This window comes from Microtus oregoni, unplaced genomic scaffold (genome assembly GCF_018167655.1).
Source record: "Microtus oregoni isolate MIOR12 unplaced genomic scaffold, Mior012 000019F_ref0000042, whole genome shotgun sequence".
Taxonomy (NCBI): Eukaryota; Metazoa; Chordata; class Mammalia; order Rodentia; family Cricetidae; genus Microtus; species Microtus oregoni.
In genome coordinates this window covers 34,247,986-34,265,320 of record NW_024543078.1, presented here as the reverse complement: position 1 = coordinate 34,265,320, position 17,335 = coordinate 34,247,986, and the positions used below count along the sequence as shown (strand labels likewise).

Below are 17,335 nucleotides of genomic sequence, written 5' to 3'. Positions count from 1 at the left end.
AGTTAAATTGTGTGCGTTATTACTTAGACATCATCTTTAAAGACTGTAAGTTACTGCAGGTTTGTGGGATCTATGAGACCACAGAAAGTCAGACTTCCCAGACAACAGCAGAAAACCGATAAAACAGCGGCATTTCTAAGTTATGGTGTGAACTCTGGGGCAGAAAGGTCGCGGCTTGGCTTCTAACTGCCCCCTCCACGAGCTCAGTCACCTTTTCAGCAGGTCATTTGGTTCCTGGGGCAATAATGCTCCTTGGCCAGTGAAGCAGAGGCACCACACAAGGTAAGTGCGCAGGCAAGGATTCAACTCATTCCATTCCCAGTTTTGATCCTGAACATATAATTCCCCCTTTGTCCTCTATCTTTGCAATGAAGATTTATCTCCTAATTGCTGGCATTAGTTCACAAAGATTTTCTTTCTTGGTTGCATGTAATAAAAATAATGGTATATTAGATTGTATCCAAGATTCAACATGGTATACTACTTTCCAATTTTTGTTTTAAGATTATTCTGAAAGACTAAATTTTTCTTCTCTCTCTCTTTTTTTTTTTTTTTTTTTTTTGGCTTTCCGTGACAGAATTTCTTTGTAGCTTTGGAACCTGTCCTGGAACTCACTTTGTAGACCAGGCTGCCCTTGAACTCAAGAGATCTACCTGCCCCCGCCTCCCAAGTGCTGGGATTAAAGGCGTGGGCCACCACTAAAAGACTAATTTGCAACTTAAAAATTTCAATGTCTGAGCAATTTTTTTTTTCTTTTGACCGAGTCTCTTGTAATCCAGGTTGCCCTAGAACTCAGTAGGTAGGCAAGGGTCACTGTGAACTCTGAAGGTCCTGCCCACACCTCCCAGATGCTAGGGTTGATGTAGACAAAGCCATGCCCAGGTATGAGCAAAGTATTTCCAACACATCATGAAGAAATTCCGAGACAAATTAGTTTTGTAAAAAATGTTTTATCAATTCTATTTTTGTATAAAACACAAGGGAGAAACTTGGCCAATCAACACATGACCATGACCACAGGGAAAGGGACTTATCAAACTTCACAAGTCTAAAAACATACAAGTGTTTCTTTTAGCTTGTCTACAGCAATTGTCTATGCTTTTCCACTGAACTGTTCTTAAAGTTTCCACACAATCCCACAGGTGTCCACTGTCCAGCTACAGACAGTAACGGGGAGCAGGTGGTTAAATCACTTCCTAAGCAGTTTTCTGCTGCCCCTTCTTTCCAATCAGAGATTTGTGGATGTGCGGAATCACACCTAGAATGAAATTCAAAAAGTTTTGTTAGTACACTATGATAACATTCTGAATATTTTAGTGCTTTAGTGCTAAAGTAAACAAGCAATTATACAAAGGATAGAATTTATTTAAATCACCTTTCATATTTGGATCCTATTAAACCTATAGGAGCCCGGAAGCCACTCTATAGGAATAGTAAGTGTAGCTAACTGCAGCCACTACAAGGTTCTGGAAGCACCTGGTAACTCCATCTTTACAGACCGTACAGAACACTTTGGTCCTGCCAAGACTATCCTAACAAGCAACGTCTCAGGACATGTTATTTCTCTAGCATAGTTCAAAATGTATGGGGCAGTACTTTAAACCTTAGGCTCGAAGTATCACAAAAGTAAACAACAAGCTAAAATAAAAATAGCACTGCCCATGGCAAGGGGACAAATATTTACTCAGACCACTATGAGAAGAGGCCTAGAGGGTCCTGAGTTGTGGCTCAACTGTAGCATTTATGGGGACCCAGGTTCACCGCACCAACAGAACTGTAGTACACTTAACACTTGTGGACCTAAAAGTCATACGGTTCCTATTTAACTACTGACGTTGAGGATCACTGATCTGAAGGATGTTAATTAGAAATACTGTAGACTTAATAACACATACCGCCCCCAGCTATGGTAGCCTTGATGAGTGAATCCAGCTCTTCATCACCTCGGATTGCAAGCTGCAAGTGACGTGGAGTGATGCGCTTCACTTTGAGATCCTTGGAAGCATTACCTGCCAACTCCAGCACCTTTAAAGCATCCGTGAAATAACACAATTAAGTAAACAGTAGGTTTCAAACTGTAGGAAAACAACCTCTCTGTCACTGTTTGTTTTTATGACACTCAGTACCTCCCATTGACTCCCCTCCTTGCACAGAGACACACGTACACCTCCCCACCCCTTAAGACAGGGCTTCTCTGTGTAGCCTTGGCTGTCCTGGAACTCAGTCTGTAGACCAGGCTGGCCTTGTACTCAGAGATTCACCTGCCTCTGCCTCCAGAGTGCTGGGATTAAAGGCGCGAATCATCACTGGTTGGTCAAAACTCCAAGGTTAAATACCTAGAATATGCTGACTTGTTTTAAAATGTATTTATATAACACCTGTGCTTTTGGCAAACTGGTAGACAAAGAAATAAAAGACAGGTGCAAAACTAAATCCCGTTACAACCCAGAATTTATTGTTTATTCTGAGTTTTGATACTCGTAAGACATGATACTTATGACAGAACGACAATGGCATTGCACTAATCATGAGGCTGGATCTAAGAATAAAGGGTGACAAGTTAAAAGCATAAAGAAACTAAAGCTGCAGGGATTCCCACAAGCTACGCACCTACCCTCTCACTGAGCTGTACTGGGAGGCGGTCTACCCTAGAAACCCTGGCCAGCTGTGAGCGAAACATGTAGCTCAGTCACTTGTCGCTGGGTAGGACCACAAGTCTAATGCCAGCTGAGGCTGCCTACAAGGCTGTGTCAAAGAAACAAAGGACAGGACTGGAGAGGTGTCTCAGTGGCTAAGAACACTGGCTGCTCTTCCACAGGACCCTGGTTCAATTCCTAACACCTACATGGTGGATCATAACCATTCTTTTTTTTTAATTTATTTATGTATACTGTGTTCTGCCTGCATGTATGGCTGTAAGCCAGAAGAGGGCACCAGATCTCATTACAGATGGTTGTGAACCACCATGTAGCTTCAGTGGCCAGTGCTCTTAACCTCTGAGCCATCTCTCCAACCCCCCCATCATAACCATTAACTCCAGACCCAGAGTACCTGACACCCTCTTCTGGCTTCTGTGAGCACTGAACGCAGGTGGTAAGCAGACATACAAGCAGGTAAAATACTCAAATACATAAAATAATAAAACAAAACATCCAAAGGGCTAGAGACGTAGATGAGTATAGAGAGTTCCCTAACTCATAAGGTCGTGGGTTCAATCCCAAGTACCACAAAGAAAACGTAGCTGAATCCAAATAGGAATGTAGAAAGACCTCCACGGGTGAGTGTAACTCTACATGCCACAGCACTAGTAAAGGAAAATGCATATCCTCCTAAAGCCAGTAGTAAAAATCTGGAATAGGATCAAAGAAGAAAGTATCTCAATTAACAGCAAAATGCCCCCATGAAACCTTTGACTTGTAACATAGCAAAGCTCAAACTATCGATAAAGCAGTTAAATCTTGAACAGGAGGGTGATGAAACTATGGCAATGCGATCACTAGTGCACATTACAGTCACATTTCTCAGCTTTGTTCCCTAGCACATCGTCCCCATTATGAATGTTCTGCTTGGGCTGGAGAGATGGCTCAGTGGTTAAGAGCACTGGCTGCTCTTCTAGAGCTCCTGAGTTCAATTCCCAGCAACCACATGATGGCTCACAACCACCTGTAATGAGGTCTGGCGCCCTCTTCTGGCCTGCAGAGATACACGCAGACAGAATGCTGTGTACATAATAAATAAAAAAATAAAAAAAAATTAAATTAAAAAAAAAAAAAGAAATCCTGTCTTGAAAAAAAAAAAATCAACCAACCAACAAACCAGTCTTACCAAAATAACTTATCTAACTGAAATGTGAAGCTCACTTATGAGCACAAGGGAAGGGCTGTTGACTCTGCTACCTACTAGATCCAAAAGTTTTTGATTTTAACAGAGCAAGTTCTTTGTTAGTTTTGGGGCAGGGACTCTCTAGATAGCTGAGGATGGCCCCAAACTCACAACCTTCCTATCTAAGACCACAAGCATATGCCACCATACCTGGCCATATTCTATTACAAATCTTCATAAACTAAGAAGGCATGTTGTAACTTCTTGAGTAGTGTCCCTGGTTTACTTTTTAAAGAAAGAGTTATCATATACCCCTGGATGGCCTTGAATTCACTATGTAGCTAAGATGACTTGAGTTCTTGATCCTCCTGACTCCACTATCCCCAGTTTACGGGGGTGCTGGGAAACAATCCCAGGGCTTCATGTGTGCAAGGCAAGGAGCCTCAAACACTGCCAAATGACTAACATATGTACCTCACAGTTCACTTACTACAAAGTACTTCTTTATCCTGGCTCTGAAAAATGTGGTTTGCTTGCCCTCACTTAAATATAAACAAACAGAAACCAAGCACACCAGGACTCCAATTGGTAGAGCACGCCTCTAATCCCAGCACTCAGGAGGCAGAGGCAGGCAGATCTCTGTGAGTTCGAGGCCAGCCTGGTCTACAGAGGGAGTTCTAGGGCAGGCTCCAAAGCTACAGAGAAATCTTATCTCAGGAGAAAAAAAAAAAAAGCAAAAAACAAACAAAAAATTGGCAAAGTGATGAAGTTTGGCCTAGTCTACACAGAATTCCAATCAGCCAGTCACCTGTCTCTACCAAGCCAAATCAACAAACTCCACACGCTAAGCAGAACACAGAGTAAGTTCTAGGCCAGCACGAGTTGCTGTCTCAAAAAAAGCAAAACAGAAGAAAAGGAAGCAGCCAGTGTGGTGGTTTACTTCTGCTACCCAGCACTGAGGGAAGATGGGGGTGGGGCGAGGGGCAGGAGGATGGGGTCAGACAAAAGGAACAAAAGTTCATGGTCACCCTCTGGCATGCTGGAGTTTGGAACAAGACTAGACAATATGAGGCTCAAAAAAACAAAAACAAAAACAAAACAAAAAAAGAGTGCACTAATCTCTTTAGAAGTATTCTCAGGCTGGGTGGTGGCACACGCCTTTAGTCCCAGCATTTGGGAGTCGGATCTCAGTGAGTTTGAAGCCTGGTCTACAAAGTAAGTTCCAGGACAGCTAAGACAGTTACACAGAGAAATCTTGTCTTGAAAACACCCCCACCCCAAAAAAGTGTGTGTGTGTGGCGCGGCTGGGAGCACTGACTGCTCTTCCAGAGGACCCCCACCTTCAATTCACAGCACCCACACGGCAGCTCGCAACTATCTATGGTTCCTGTTCCAGGGGATCTGACAACCTCAAACAGACATACATACAGGCAAAACACCAATGTACATAAAATACAAATCAAAAATGTGTTCTCCATGGCAGCTGCAGCCATTTAGTTTAGAGCAACCCTTTGGATCCCCACGTGACGTCTCCACAAACCTCAGCCGTGAGGTACTCCAGAATGGCGGCACTGTACACAGCAGCAGTGGCTCCCACCCGTCCATGGCTTGTGGTGCGAGTCTTCAAGTGTCTGTGGATCCGGCCCACAGGAAACTGAAAAAGAGACGTCTTTCTTGTTGGGAGGCACTGCAGTGCTTGAGTATAACTGAAGGCTTACCCCTGTTACGGGCAAATTTACTCAGTAGTTAATGGTCCTAGCACCTATATGGACCAAATCTTCAATTTTTGAGCAATGCAGTTCACTGTAAAAATGAGTATACCATGCTGTTATCAATTACATGTTCAATAAAGCCCAATAATCACATTTTTTTAAAAAATTTTTTATTTTGGTTCCTGTCCTGGAACTAACTCTGTAGACCAGGCTGGCCTCGAACTCACAGAGATCTACCTGCTTCTGCCTCCCAGAAGCAGGGATTTAATCCCAGAGTGCTGGGATTAAAGGCGTGCGCCATCACTGCCTGGCCCAATATCACAATTGTATCTGATCAATTTTCACATAAAAGTCACATGATTTTCAACCTTCACCCACCATTCTCCTCTGACCCTAACTCTGTTCTTCCTCAATTTTATTTTATTTATTTCTTTTGGTTTTTCGAGATAGAGTTTCTCTGTAGCTTTGGAGCCTGTCCTGGAACTAGCTCTTGTAGACCAGGCTAGCCTCGAACTCACAGAGATCCACCTGCCTCTGCCTCCTGAGTGCTGGGATTAAAGGCGTGTGCCACCACTACCCGGCCAAGATCTCATTCTTAAGGAATGTCACCAGAAGCAATTATAATTTTAAGAGCACAATCAATGCCTTATTTCTGTTTCGTAATGTTAGTAAGGTGTGCTTTCTGGCATGTAGCAAGACAGCCAAACCATCTCTTACTGAGCTTTAGAGACCACAAAGAACTGTATTTTAAACTTATATTATGTGTATGGGTGTACAACATGTGAGCCTAGTTCCTTCAAAGGCCACTGGATCCCCTAAAACCGGAAGACAGTTGTGATCTCCCATATGGGTGCTTGGAATCAAACCAGGATCTTCTGGAAGAAGTCAGTTCTCTTAATAGTTGAGCCTTTCTCCTGCCCGACAATGAGGCCTTTAAGACAATGTCTTAGGAAGGGTGGGTTGTGCATGGAGCACACCTTCGATCTCATCCCTGGGAGGCAGAGGCAGGCAGACTTCGGAGTTTGAGGCCAGCCTAGTCTACAGTGCAAGTTCCAGGACAGCCACTACTGCACAGTGAAACACTGTGTCAAAAAAACAAAAAAGAGGAGACAGGGCCTTGCTAAGTTTTCAGGCAGATGCCCAGTGATTCTTTGTACAGGACCACGCATACCTCTTAAAACAACTTAGTGGCTGGCATACAACTGGAATCTAGCACTGGGGAGAGAAGCACTGAAAATCACAAGCTTGAGGACAACTTGGGTTACAGGACCCTGTCCCCTGTCTACAAACACTGGTTCCTAAACAAAACAAATAAAAAATATTTTGACCCCTTTGGATGTCAGTGTGGCGATTTCGCAGAAAACTAGGAAACAACCTTCCTCATGGCCCAATAATACCACTTTTGGGTATATATCCAAAGGATGCTCAATCATGCCACAAGGACATGTGCTCAACTATGTCTATAGCAGCATTGTTTGTCATAGCCAGAACCTGGAAACAACCTAAATGCCCCTCGACCGAAGAATGGATAAGGAAAATGTGGTACATTTACACAACAGAGTACTACACAGCAGAAAAAAATGACATCTTGAATTTTGCAGGAAAATGGATGGAGCTAGAAAACAGCATTATGAGTGAGGTAACCCAAACCCAGAAAGACAATTATCACATGTACTCACTCATAAGTGGTTTTTAAACATAAAGCAAAGAAAACCAACCCACAAATCACAATCCCAGAGAACCTAGACAACAATGAGAACCCTAAGAGATACATACATAGATCTAATCTATATGGGAAGTATAAAAAGACAAGATCTTGTGAGTAAACTGGGAGCATGGGGACTTTGGGAAAGGGTTGAAGGGGAGGAGAGAGGCAGGGAGGGGAGTAGAGAAAAATGTAGAGCTCAATAAAAATTAATTAAAAAAAAAGAAAAATACAAAAAAAATTCTGAAAGGGATCATCAATGTTCTTGTGTTTCTTATTCTTTTAGACTATGAATCTCATCCACAGCACTAATTTTTAAAAAAATATTTATTATGTATACATTATTCTATCTGTCTGTATGCCTGCAGGCCAGAAGAGGGCACCAGACCCCATTACAGATGGTTGTGAGCCACCTTGTGGTTGTTGGTAGTTGAACTCAGGGCCTTTGGAAGAGCAGGCAATGCTCTTAACCTCTGAGCCATCTCTCCAGCCCTCACAGCACTAATTTTTCATAAATGATCTGAAACTAGTTAATTTTGTGTAGGACAACCTTTACAAAACTGGCCTTATTTCTGCTTTTAACTATTTAATATGCATTTCAATAAACTCTGCAACTCTGCAGTAACTAGTGTATCACATCTACCTTACAGAGCACTCATACTACAATCCTCTATTAGATTAGAAAGTTTTTTTTTTTTTTTTGATTTTCGAGACAGGGTTTCTCCGTAGCTTTTTTTGGTTCCTGTCCTGGAACTAGCTCTTGTAGACCAGGCTGGCCTCGAACTCACAGAGATCCGCCTGCCTCTGCCTCCCAAGTGCTGCCATTAAAGGTGTGCGTCACCACTGCCCGGCCTTAGATTAGAAAGTTCTAAGTCCCTTCAACACCCCTAATTTTTCAAGACAGAGTTTCTCTGTAGCTTTGGAGCTTGTCTTGTAGACCAGGCTGGTCTTGAACTCATAGAGATCCACCTGCCTCTGCCTCTCGAGTGCTGGGATTAAAAGAAAGTTACAATCTTAGAGAAAACCTTTTTTTTTGTGGGACAGGGGAGGGGCTTCAACTCTCTACCTCTTCCCATCGACCGCTCATACTTCTTTTTTGTAGCTCTAGAGACTGAACCTGGAGTCTGACAACATCCTGGGCATGTGCTTTACTGCTAAAGCGATATCCTTTCTTTGTACTTTTTCTTTGATTTTGCTATACAGAGTGTGCAGTGTGTGGGTTGGCCTCCAATTTGCAGAAATCTGAGCTTAGAAGCTTTGTACAATACCTAAGACTTGCTCTCTATTTTCTGAGGCAGAGTATGGCTAAGCTGCCCACACTTAGCATAGTCTTTAACACACTATGTAGCCCAGATTGACCTTGAATTTGTGATCCTACTGCCTCAGCCTCCAAAGCAGCTACTATCACAGGCAACGCTAGACTTCCTCAGTTACATGGATTATTTTTAAAACAAAGACAGCCGGTTGTGGTGGCGCACGCCGGTAGGATTTGCTGAAGGAGGCAGAGGCAGGGGGTTCACGAGTTCGAGGCCAGCCTGGGCTACACATTTCGGGAGGCAGAGGCAGGCGGATCTCTGTGAGTTCGAGACCAGCCTGGTCCACAGAGCTAGTTCCAGGACAGGCTCCAAAACCACAGAGAAACCCTGTCTTGAAAAAACAAACAAACAAACAAACAAACAAAAAAACCAAAACAAAACAAAAAAAAAACCTAAAAGAACAAAAAACAAAGCCATGCTCATTTTATTTTTAAAAGTTTGTGTGTCCAGGCATTTTGCCTTGTATGTATGTCTGCACACCATTTGCATGCCCAATCCCCTGAGCTAGAGTTACAGACATTGTAGTTGCCATTCGAGTGTGGAGAATTGATCTCATGATCTCTGGAAGAACACTCAGTGCTCTTAACTACCGAGTTCTCTCTCTAACTCCTATATGAACTCGCCCCACCCCCACCACCAAAACAGGGTTTCTTTGTTTGGCCCTGGCTGTCCTGGAACTTTTCCTGTAGACTAGGCTGGCCTTAAGCTCAGAGATTCACTCACTTTGCCTCCCAAGTGCTAGGATTAAAGACGTCTACCATCACCACCAGCTACATGCATGACTTTTAATCCTTTAAATCACTAAAATATTTATCTTGCTTTTTTTTTTGTTTGTTTTTTCAAGACAGGGTTTCTCTGTGTAACAGTCCTGGCTGTCCTAGAACTTGCTTTGTAGACCAGGCTGGCCTCGAACTCACTGAGATCTGCCTGCCTCTGCCTCCTGAGTACTGGGATTAAAGGCATGCACCCCCCCCCCCCCCGGCATATTTATCTTACAATACTTTATTACATTTATTTGTGTCTATGTACTAGGGAGACCAGAAGAGGGCACTGAATCCCCAGGAGCTGGAGCTACAGACTAAGGTAAGAGATGCCCAAACGAGAGCAGGGAACCTCTTTAGTCCTCTAGAAGAGGAGCCAGTGCTCTTAATTGCTGAGCCATCTCTCCAGGCTCCACTACTTATTTGTGTGTAAGTCAGAGGACAACTTGCCAAAGTTGGATATCTCCTTCCATCATTTGGGTCTGGAGGCATTTGGAGGTAAATGCCTTTATATGCTGGTCCATCTCACCAACCCTTTTCTTCTTCTCTCCCGTGCCCCTCCCCCGCACCAATCCCTTTATTTATTAAACCAATACAACAGTCTCCACTGCTCAAATATACCTGAAATAAATTATGAGAATTTAAGCAGTGCCCTAAAATACACAATACTTTAAAAGCTAAGTTCCTGAACTGTAAAGATGGCTCAGCAGTTGGAGCACACACTACCCTTACAGAGGATCTGGATTTGGTTTCCAGCACCCTCATGGTAGTTCACTTCAGTTCCAGGAGTTCCATGCTTTCTTTGGACCTCCACACATGATGCAAATGCAAGCAGGTAAAACAATCATACACATAAAATTAAAATAAAAACAGCTAAGCGGTGGTGGCACACATCTTTTATCCCAGCACTCAGAAAGCAGAGGCAAGTAGATCTCTCAGTTTGGGTCCAGCCTGGTCTATAGAGTGAGATCCAGGCCAGCCACGGCTACACAGAGAAATCCTGTCTCAAACAAGCAAGCAACACCCCCCAAAACAAAGAAAACAAAATGAACTGAAGTTCCTCTTCCCTTTCCTTCTGTGTCACAGAGATTCTGTAACCCACTTGTTGAAACTGCCATAAGAAACATGATTTGCTGTTGTGGTGAGCACACCTGAGGCAGGAGGCTGACACGGCTACAAAGGGAAGCTATGAAAAAACAACACACACACAACATCACATAGTATGGACTTCCAATTTCCCACTTAAAAACTATTTAAGAGCCGGGTAGTGGTGGCACATGCCTTTAATCCCAGCACTCGAGAGGAAGAGACAGGCGGATCTCTGGGAGTTTGAGGCCAGCCTGGTCTACAGAGTGAGTTTCAGGACAGTCAGGGCTACACAGAGAAACCCTGTCTTGAAAAACAAAAATAAAAAAAACAAAAAAACAAAAAATTACACACCCTTATTTTTGTGTATATGAATGTTTTGCCTGCATTGATGTCTATTTACCACATGTGTGCCTGGTGCCCAAAGAGGCCAGAAGGCTTAACCCTCTTGGAAATGGAGTTACAGATGATTTTGAGTTACCATGTAGGTTATGAGAATCAACTCTGGTCCTCTAGAAGAGCAAACACTCTTCATCACTGAGCCAACACTCCAGCTCCCCATTTCACCCCTCTTTTTTGAAACAGGGTTTCTCTGTATAACAGCCCTGGCTGTCCTGGAACTCACAGAGATCCGCCCTCGCGAGTGCCGGGATTAAAGGTGTGTGCCGCCACCCCTGGCTCCTCCAGCCCCTTTTGAAGCATTTCTTATGTGCAGGGAATAATTTTTACTCACCTAGAAAACTCTGTCTGTAGGTTGACGTCGTAATAATTCACATACATGAAATTTGAGAATACTTAGGAGTTTAGAACATACTTCTCAGACTACAATGGAAGTCTTTTGGGAAATATTTAGAGAATAGTGCAAAAATCCAATACTGGTCTCTAGTTCTATCCTGTCCTGAAAGTCAATGAGCCACTACAAACATTCTCAAAAGGAAAACCAGAGTATACGCACTCTAAATTTGTAAGAATGAAGAACATAGTTATAATCTTGAGAAACCAGGCATTTAAAAAGAGGTTTATTTCACTGTTAAGCGTACGCGGGTCTGTGTGGGTATGAGTTGTGTGAGATCCCCGATTAGGTGTCATAGGAGGCTGTTCTACAAGAGCAGCACACATTCTTAACTGTTAATTCTGCTTTCCAGGCCCAAGAACAGACATTAATAGAGGGGGAAAAAAATTAACAAATTTGTTAAGACATCCTATTCTCTTATAAAATACAAACTAATGGCTTACTTTATAATTTATGCCTTAACTAGTTACTCTCACATTCAAAGGTGTATTATAAAAAAGGACATTTCTGCAATCAATAAACCATCTCTGGGTCATGAATTACAAATGTAAAGAAAACAAAAAACTGACAGAATGGATTCATTCATTACCTGCAGCCCAGCTCTCTGTGAGCGGGACACTGCCTTAGCCTTGGCTTTCCCACTGTCTTTCCCAGCTTTGCCTCCAGCCTAGAGGAAAACAATTTGGAGTTGAAAATGTTAATGCAAAAAAGTCACAAAACAATACTTTAGGTAAAAATTTCTTAATTTCTTTCTTTATTTCTTTCTCCTTTCTTTTTTAGTTTTTTTGAGACAGGGTTTCTCAGTAGCTATGGAGCCTGTCCTGAAACTCGCTCTACAGACCAGGCTGGCCTCGAACTCTGAGATCGTTCTGCCTCTGCCTCTCGAGTGCTGGGATTAAAAGCGTGCACACCTACTGCCTAACTACGTAAAAATTTCTTATAAAAATTTAAGATATTAGAGGCAGGCGGATCTCTGTGAGTTCGAGACCAGCCTGGTCTACAAGAGCTAGTTCCAGGACAGGCTCCAAAACCACAGAGAAACCCTGTCTCGAAAACAAAACAAAACAAAACAAAACAAAAAACAAAACAAAACTTAAGATATTTAGGTGATTTGCTGCCTCACTGTAAATATATATATATATATAAAACCTTCTATTAACACATTAAAAAACCAATCACTAACACATATTTAAAGTTTCAGTTATCTATAAATCTGACAAATTTTTGATTGACATTAAGTTTCATGCATTTCAGAAACATTTAACTTTTCTTTTTTTCCTTTGTTTTCAAGACAGGGGTTCTCCGTAGCTTTGGAGCCTGTCCTGGAACTAGCTCTTGTAGACCAGGCTGGCCTTGAACTCACAGAGATCCGCCTGTCTTACGAGTGCTGGGATTAAAGGTGCATGCCACCATTGCCCAGCAACTTTTAACTTTTCAAAAAGATCAGCATAACATTATTTCCATAGAAAATTGAGAATTTATCTTTTCTGGGAGGAAGAACAACCATGTTATCAAAAATTAGGCTAACTAAACACTGAAAAAAGAGAATGAAGTTCCTCAGGACCCAGCCAGTCCATTTCTAGTTACAGACCCCAAACAAGTCATGACTCAAATGGGTACTTGTACAGCTCTGTTCACGACAACATTATTACAGCAGCCAAATAAACAGAATCAGCCACATGTAATGGACTGAGTTGAAGGCTTCATTCTCAAATATTAGCACTCTTTAGGTGGTGAGACAGAAATGAAGGTTGTTGGTCACTGGTGTATGTCCTTACAGAGTGCACTATAACTGGCTGTTTCCTGGCAAGCCATGAAGTACACACTCTTGCTACCATAATGCTTTGCCCAAGAGTATGGGGGCAACTGAGGCCCAAAATCATCTGAAATCATGATCCAAAGTCCCTCCCACATTTTCTTTTGGTTTTTCGAGACAGGGTTTCTCTGTGTTGTCCTGGTTATCCTGCTGGAACTCTCTCTGTAGGCTACGCTGGCCTCAACTCATGGAGATCTGCCTGGCTCTACGTCCAAATGCTGGACGCCATTATAGCTTAGCAGTTTTTCCTTTTTTAAACCTTTTTGTCAAGTATCTGGTCAAGGTGATGAGGAAAATAATAAAGAAACTTAGTACCAAGAGTGGGGTTGTTGTCATGACTAAACTTGATCTATGGCTCTTAGGCTTCTGGAGCTGATTTACAGGAGAAATGTAGAAGAGTTGGAGATGTGGGCTATAGCAGCTCTGGGATGCTATAAGAACTCAACTAGCAATTCTGCATTTAAAAATACAGAACACAGATGATACAGAGATTCAGATAGAACAAAGACTATTGGGAAGTGGAGTAAGGGCCACTCGTTATTCTATTTGTCTGTATTTTGCGGGAAGCTGATCACAGCAGCGAATTTGGGGGGGGGGGGAGTTCAAGACTGTGGAGCACCCAAGCTTTGGCGTTACCATTTCTAGCTGCTGTGAGCAAAGCTTAGCATTTTTTACAATAAATATTGTAGCTGGGTGGTGGCAGCACACACCTCTAATTCTAGCCCTCAGGAGGCAAAGGCAGATAGATCTATATGAGTTAGAGGCCAGCCTGGTTTACAGAGTGAGTTCCAGGACAGTCAGGGCTACACAGGGAAACCCTGCCTTGAAAAACCAAACCAAGGGCTGGAGAGATGGCTCAGCGGTTAAGAGCATTGTCTGCTCTTCCAAAGGTCCTGAGTTCAATTCCCAGCAAACACATGGTGGCTCACAACCATCTGAAATGAGGTCTGGTGCCCTCTTCTGGCCTTCAGGCATACACGCAGAAAGAATATTGTATACACAATAAATAAATTAAAAAAAAAAAAACCAAACAAAAACCAAAAAGAAAAAAAAAACTTTAAAAAAAACAATAAGCTGCTACTTACACATATAATCAACTTTAAATAAGAAATCGTTGATGACTGAAAAAGAGAAAATATGTAAAAGCTAGGCTATGGAGCTGGCTCAGCAGGTACAGGTCACTGGCATTAACCTTACCACCTCGGCTTGAGCCTGAGACTCACTGGTGGAATGAGGACAGACTTGGGCAAGCTGTCCTCTGACCTCATAAGCCCACCCTTACATATACACAATGAATACAAACTTTGTCTGGGTTTAAAAAGTTTATTCCAAAATATACATACATAAATAAAAAAAAGTTTATTCATGGGAAAGGAACATACTGAAATAGATTTTCGCCTTGAAAATTGGATACTTTGCTATTACTCTAATAGACCACTTTTATTTCCCGTCAATTTTTTTCTTTTTTTTTTTAACCAAGGACAATCAACACCATCAGTATATTTTTTTCTCTTAATGCTTATGTATTTGTGGGTAGATATTGAAAACCTATCACTACAATGTGAGAAAGAAAAACTAACCGGGATCATAAAAACCAACCACCTGAGGCCGGGCGGTGGTGGCCCACACCTTTAATCCCAGCACTCCGGAGGCAGACAGGTTAATCTCTGTGAGTTCGAGGCCAGCCTGGTCTACAAGAGCTAGTTCTAGGACAGGATCCAAGGCACCAAAGCTACACAGAGAAACCCTGTCTAGAAACACAAAGAAACAAACAGAAACTCCTAACTGCCTGAGCAGATTAACTTCTGTACGAACAAGTAACTCCTGCAGTCACCACACAATGACAGCTGACAGAACTTTTCTAGTTTGAGGTCTGAGAATTTTACAAGTCCAAACTTGGCTACTTTCCACTGGCCAATCTGTTTATAGTCATCTACTAAACACCTCACATGTCATCAACATGAGACACATTACACTATTTGTCATTGAGAAATGATAGCCTGGGGTTGGCTTTAACTTTGAAGGCAGCCGCACCTGTTGAAGGTACCTGTCTCGTGAAGATGTAGGAGAAACTCAAAGTACTAAGACTGATGTGATAATGCACTTCCTAATAGGTTTGCTTAGGAGACACTGACACAAATCAGATTTAGCTAAAGGAGCACTGCCTCCAAAAGAACCCAAAGATAGGCAGTGCAGTTAGGCTAACCGTGCCTGTTCCTGATAAGGGGAATTTAGGATGCTAGGATACAGTAGTTTATTCACCGGGACTGACCCAGCCAGTTAAGACTCCATTCCCACAGCAAAGGAGACAGCACCGATTTAAGACCAGCAGTTACGCCCAGATTCCCACACCCAAACACAAATCAAGGCGGCAGGCAGCACAGGGTCACAAGCACCATTAAGTCGTAGTCTGCCATTTACTCCCCGGAGCTCTTATCAGGGAAAACATAATTCTGTCAGGTGGGAAAGATGACCCGGAAACGACTATTCGAAAAAGAAGAACAACAATGGCATACTTACAATAATCCTGGTAATATGTAGTATTTTTTGCTGTGTAAATCTCCTATCTGCCTAAGTGGCCAGACTTGCAATCTCCTGCCTCTGTTTTAATTGTTCGAAGTGTAACCTGGGACCCGAAACCGAAAAGAGATTTCAGGATGACAGTGTCTGTGGAATGCACAAGCCTAAAATGTACATAAATTAGAGCTCCCGACGAAAGCTGGCTCTTGCTAAGGTGTTAACCCAGCCGGACATGCGCTACTAAATAGTTTTTCCTTAATTAATCTCTTACGTGTGTGGACAGACTATTGGGAAGGCATGTTATTTCTTTAACAGTGAAAGGATACTTAGAACAGGAATACCAACATCAATACAATTCCATAACTGTGAGCGTCATTCCCTCTAACAATTTTGACGCAACGCACAGGTTTCCGTTGCTTTTAGCACTTTCTCCTTCCCCTGAATTTAGAATGGTGCTAAAGTTTTATTCACTTTCATTTCTAAAAGTCCGCTTTCAACTAGATCCGAACTGCAGAATGAAAAGATACTTTCAGATGAAGCCCTGTAAATAAACCGTTGCCTTTACAGAAGTGGGGGCATAATCCGGTGACCGCCTCAAGCCGGTGCAAACCGCGCACCGACAGAGCGGTACCGGTGGGCAGGGTCAGAACTCCTCCGATCCTCAGCAGGGGCATTACGTAACCCGGCGCCGGAGACTCCGCACTGGCCCGGCGGCGGCGGGTCCTCCTCCGGGAGCCGCTGAACCCGCCCCTGCTTCTGCCTCCCGCGTCCGGCGCGGCCCCCCAGGCGGAGTCCGGCCCCGGCGGGCGCTCCCGCTCGGCTGCGCGACACCGCCCACTCCCAGCGCCACAGGTGGAGGCGCCGCCCGGGGCTTCCGCGCGCCTGCTCCCCGCGCCGCCCCGCACTCACCATGGTCTTGGCCGCGCGACGCCCACTGCCGCCCCGCGCCGCCGCCGCCGCTCTTGCAGCTGGACCACCGCTGCCGGAGCCGGACAATGCCCCCGGCCCGCCTCGCGCCGCCGCCACCAATAGCCGCTCGTGTTGTTCATTTGAACCTCGGTGGCGGACCAATGGGACGCTTCCTTCTAGCCGGAACTCCGCCCTCTCGGCACCGCCTCCCCAACGGCTGTTTGTTTTTGCACACGGCACTTGGAGGCGGGGCCTCCAACCCCAACATTGACGCGCTCTCCGCCTCTCTCCTGGCGCGGAGTCTGACGAACAGAAGAACGAACCAATGGGAGAGGAGAAAAGCCAATGAAAACATTGCCGGCCGCGCCGGAGGCGGGAGTCTGGGAACAACAGCGGGGTGAGCCAACGGACCGGAGTGATTCGGGGCCCCTGTGCCTTTCCCGCCCGTGCACGAGCCCGCTAGGCCTTCTTAGTTTGCTTTGTTTTTCTTCTATTACTAGAAGTTTAGGGGAAATGTCCAAGTAGCACGGAAGGAAAAGTCTTAAGTGGAATTACCTTCGTGCGGAAGCTATTGGGAAAACTTAGGAATATGTGTGACCCACCGGCACGGTAGTAAAATTCTCTAGCTATCGTCCACCCGTTCATACAACTTTAAAACGCTTCTTTGTTTCTGTGATGATCATAGAACCTGGGCGATTTGGGAGAGCTGCGTCCGTCCGTTTCTCAGCTGAAGAAGTGAGCTTAGGAGAACGTAGTCATTTTCATACACCCCATCAGAATTCTTAGGACTTCGTTCTGGTTCCAGCTTCCAAAGGTTTATTCTTTTCGCCGTGGGAAGCCCAGACTAGTCCTAGGAATTAATTGCGAACGAAATAATTCTCTACTCTTTTGTTTT

General features: G+C 43.8%; 1 protein-coding gene across 1 annotated transcript; it reads right to left on the bottom strand.

The window, feature by feature from the left end:
• Positions 1 to 813: 813 nt before the first annotated feature.
• Positions 814 to 16,818, bottom strand: LOC121459386 (histone H2A.V). The gene is made up of 5 exons (XM_041669090.1): positions 16,441 to 16,818; positions 11,785 to 11,862; positions 5,363 to 5,476; positions 1,896 to 2,025; positions 814 to 1,258 (listed from the first exon to the last, which is right to left on the bottom strand). The coding sequence occupies exons 1-5, from the start codon at positions 16,441 to 16,443 to the stop codon at positions 1,197 to 1,199; spliced, it is 387 nt and encodes a 128-aa protein (XP_041525024.1). The 5' UTR covers positions 16,444 to 16,818; the 3' UTR covers positions 814 to 1,196.
• Between the last annotated feature and the right edge of the window lie 517 nt (positions 16,819 to 17,335).

Excerpts from the sequence above, each read along its gene's own strand:
- LOC121459386 (XM_041669090.1), bottom strand. Across the intron at positions 2,026-5,362 it reads TGGAGTACCTCACGGCTGAG|GTGCTGGAGTTGGCAGGTAA; the intron begins GTTTGTGGAGAC and ends GATGCTTTAAAG. Across the intron at positions 1,259-1,895 it reads GGCTACCATAGCTGGGGGCG|GTGTGATTCCGCACATCCAC; the intron begins GTATGTGTTATT and ends ATTTCATTCTAG.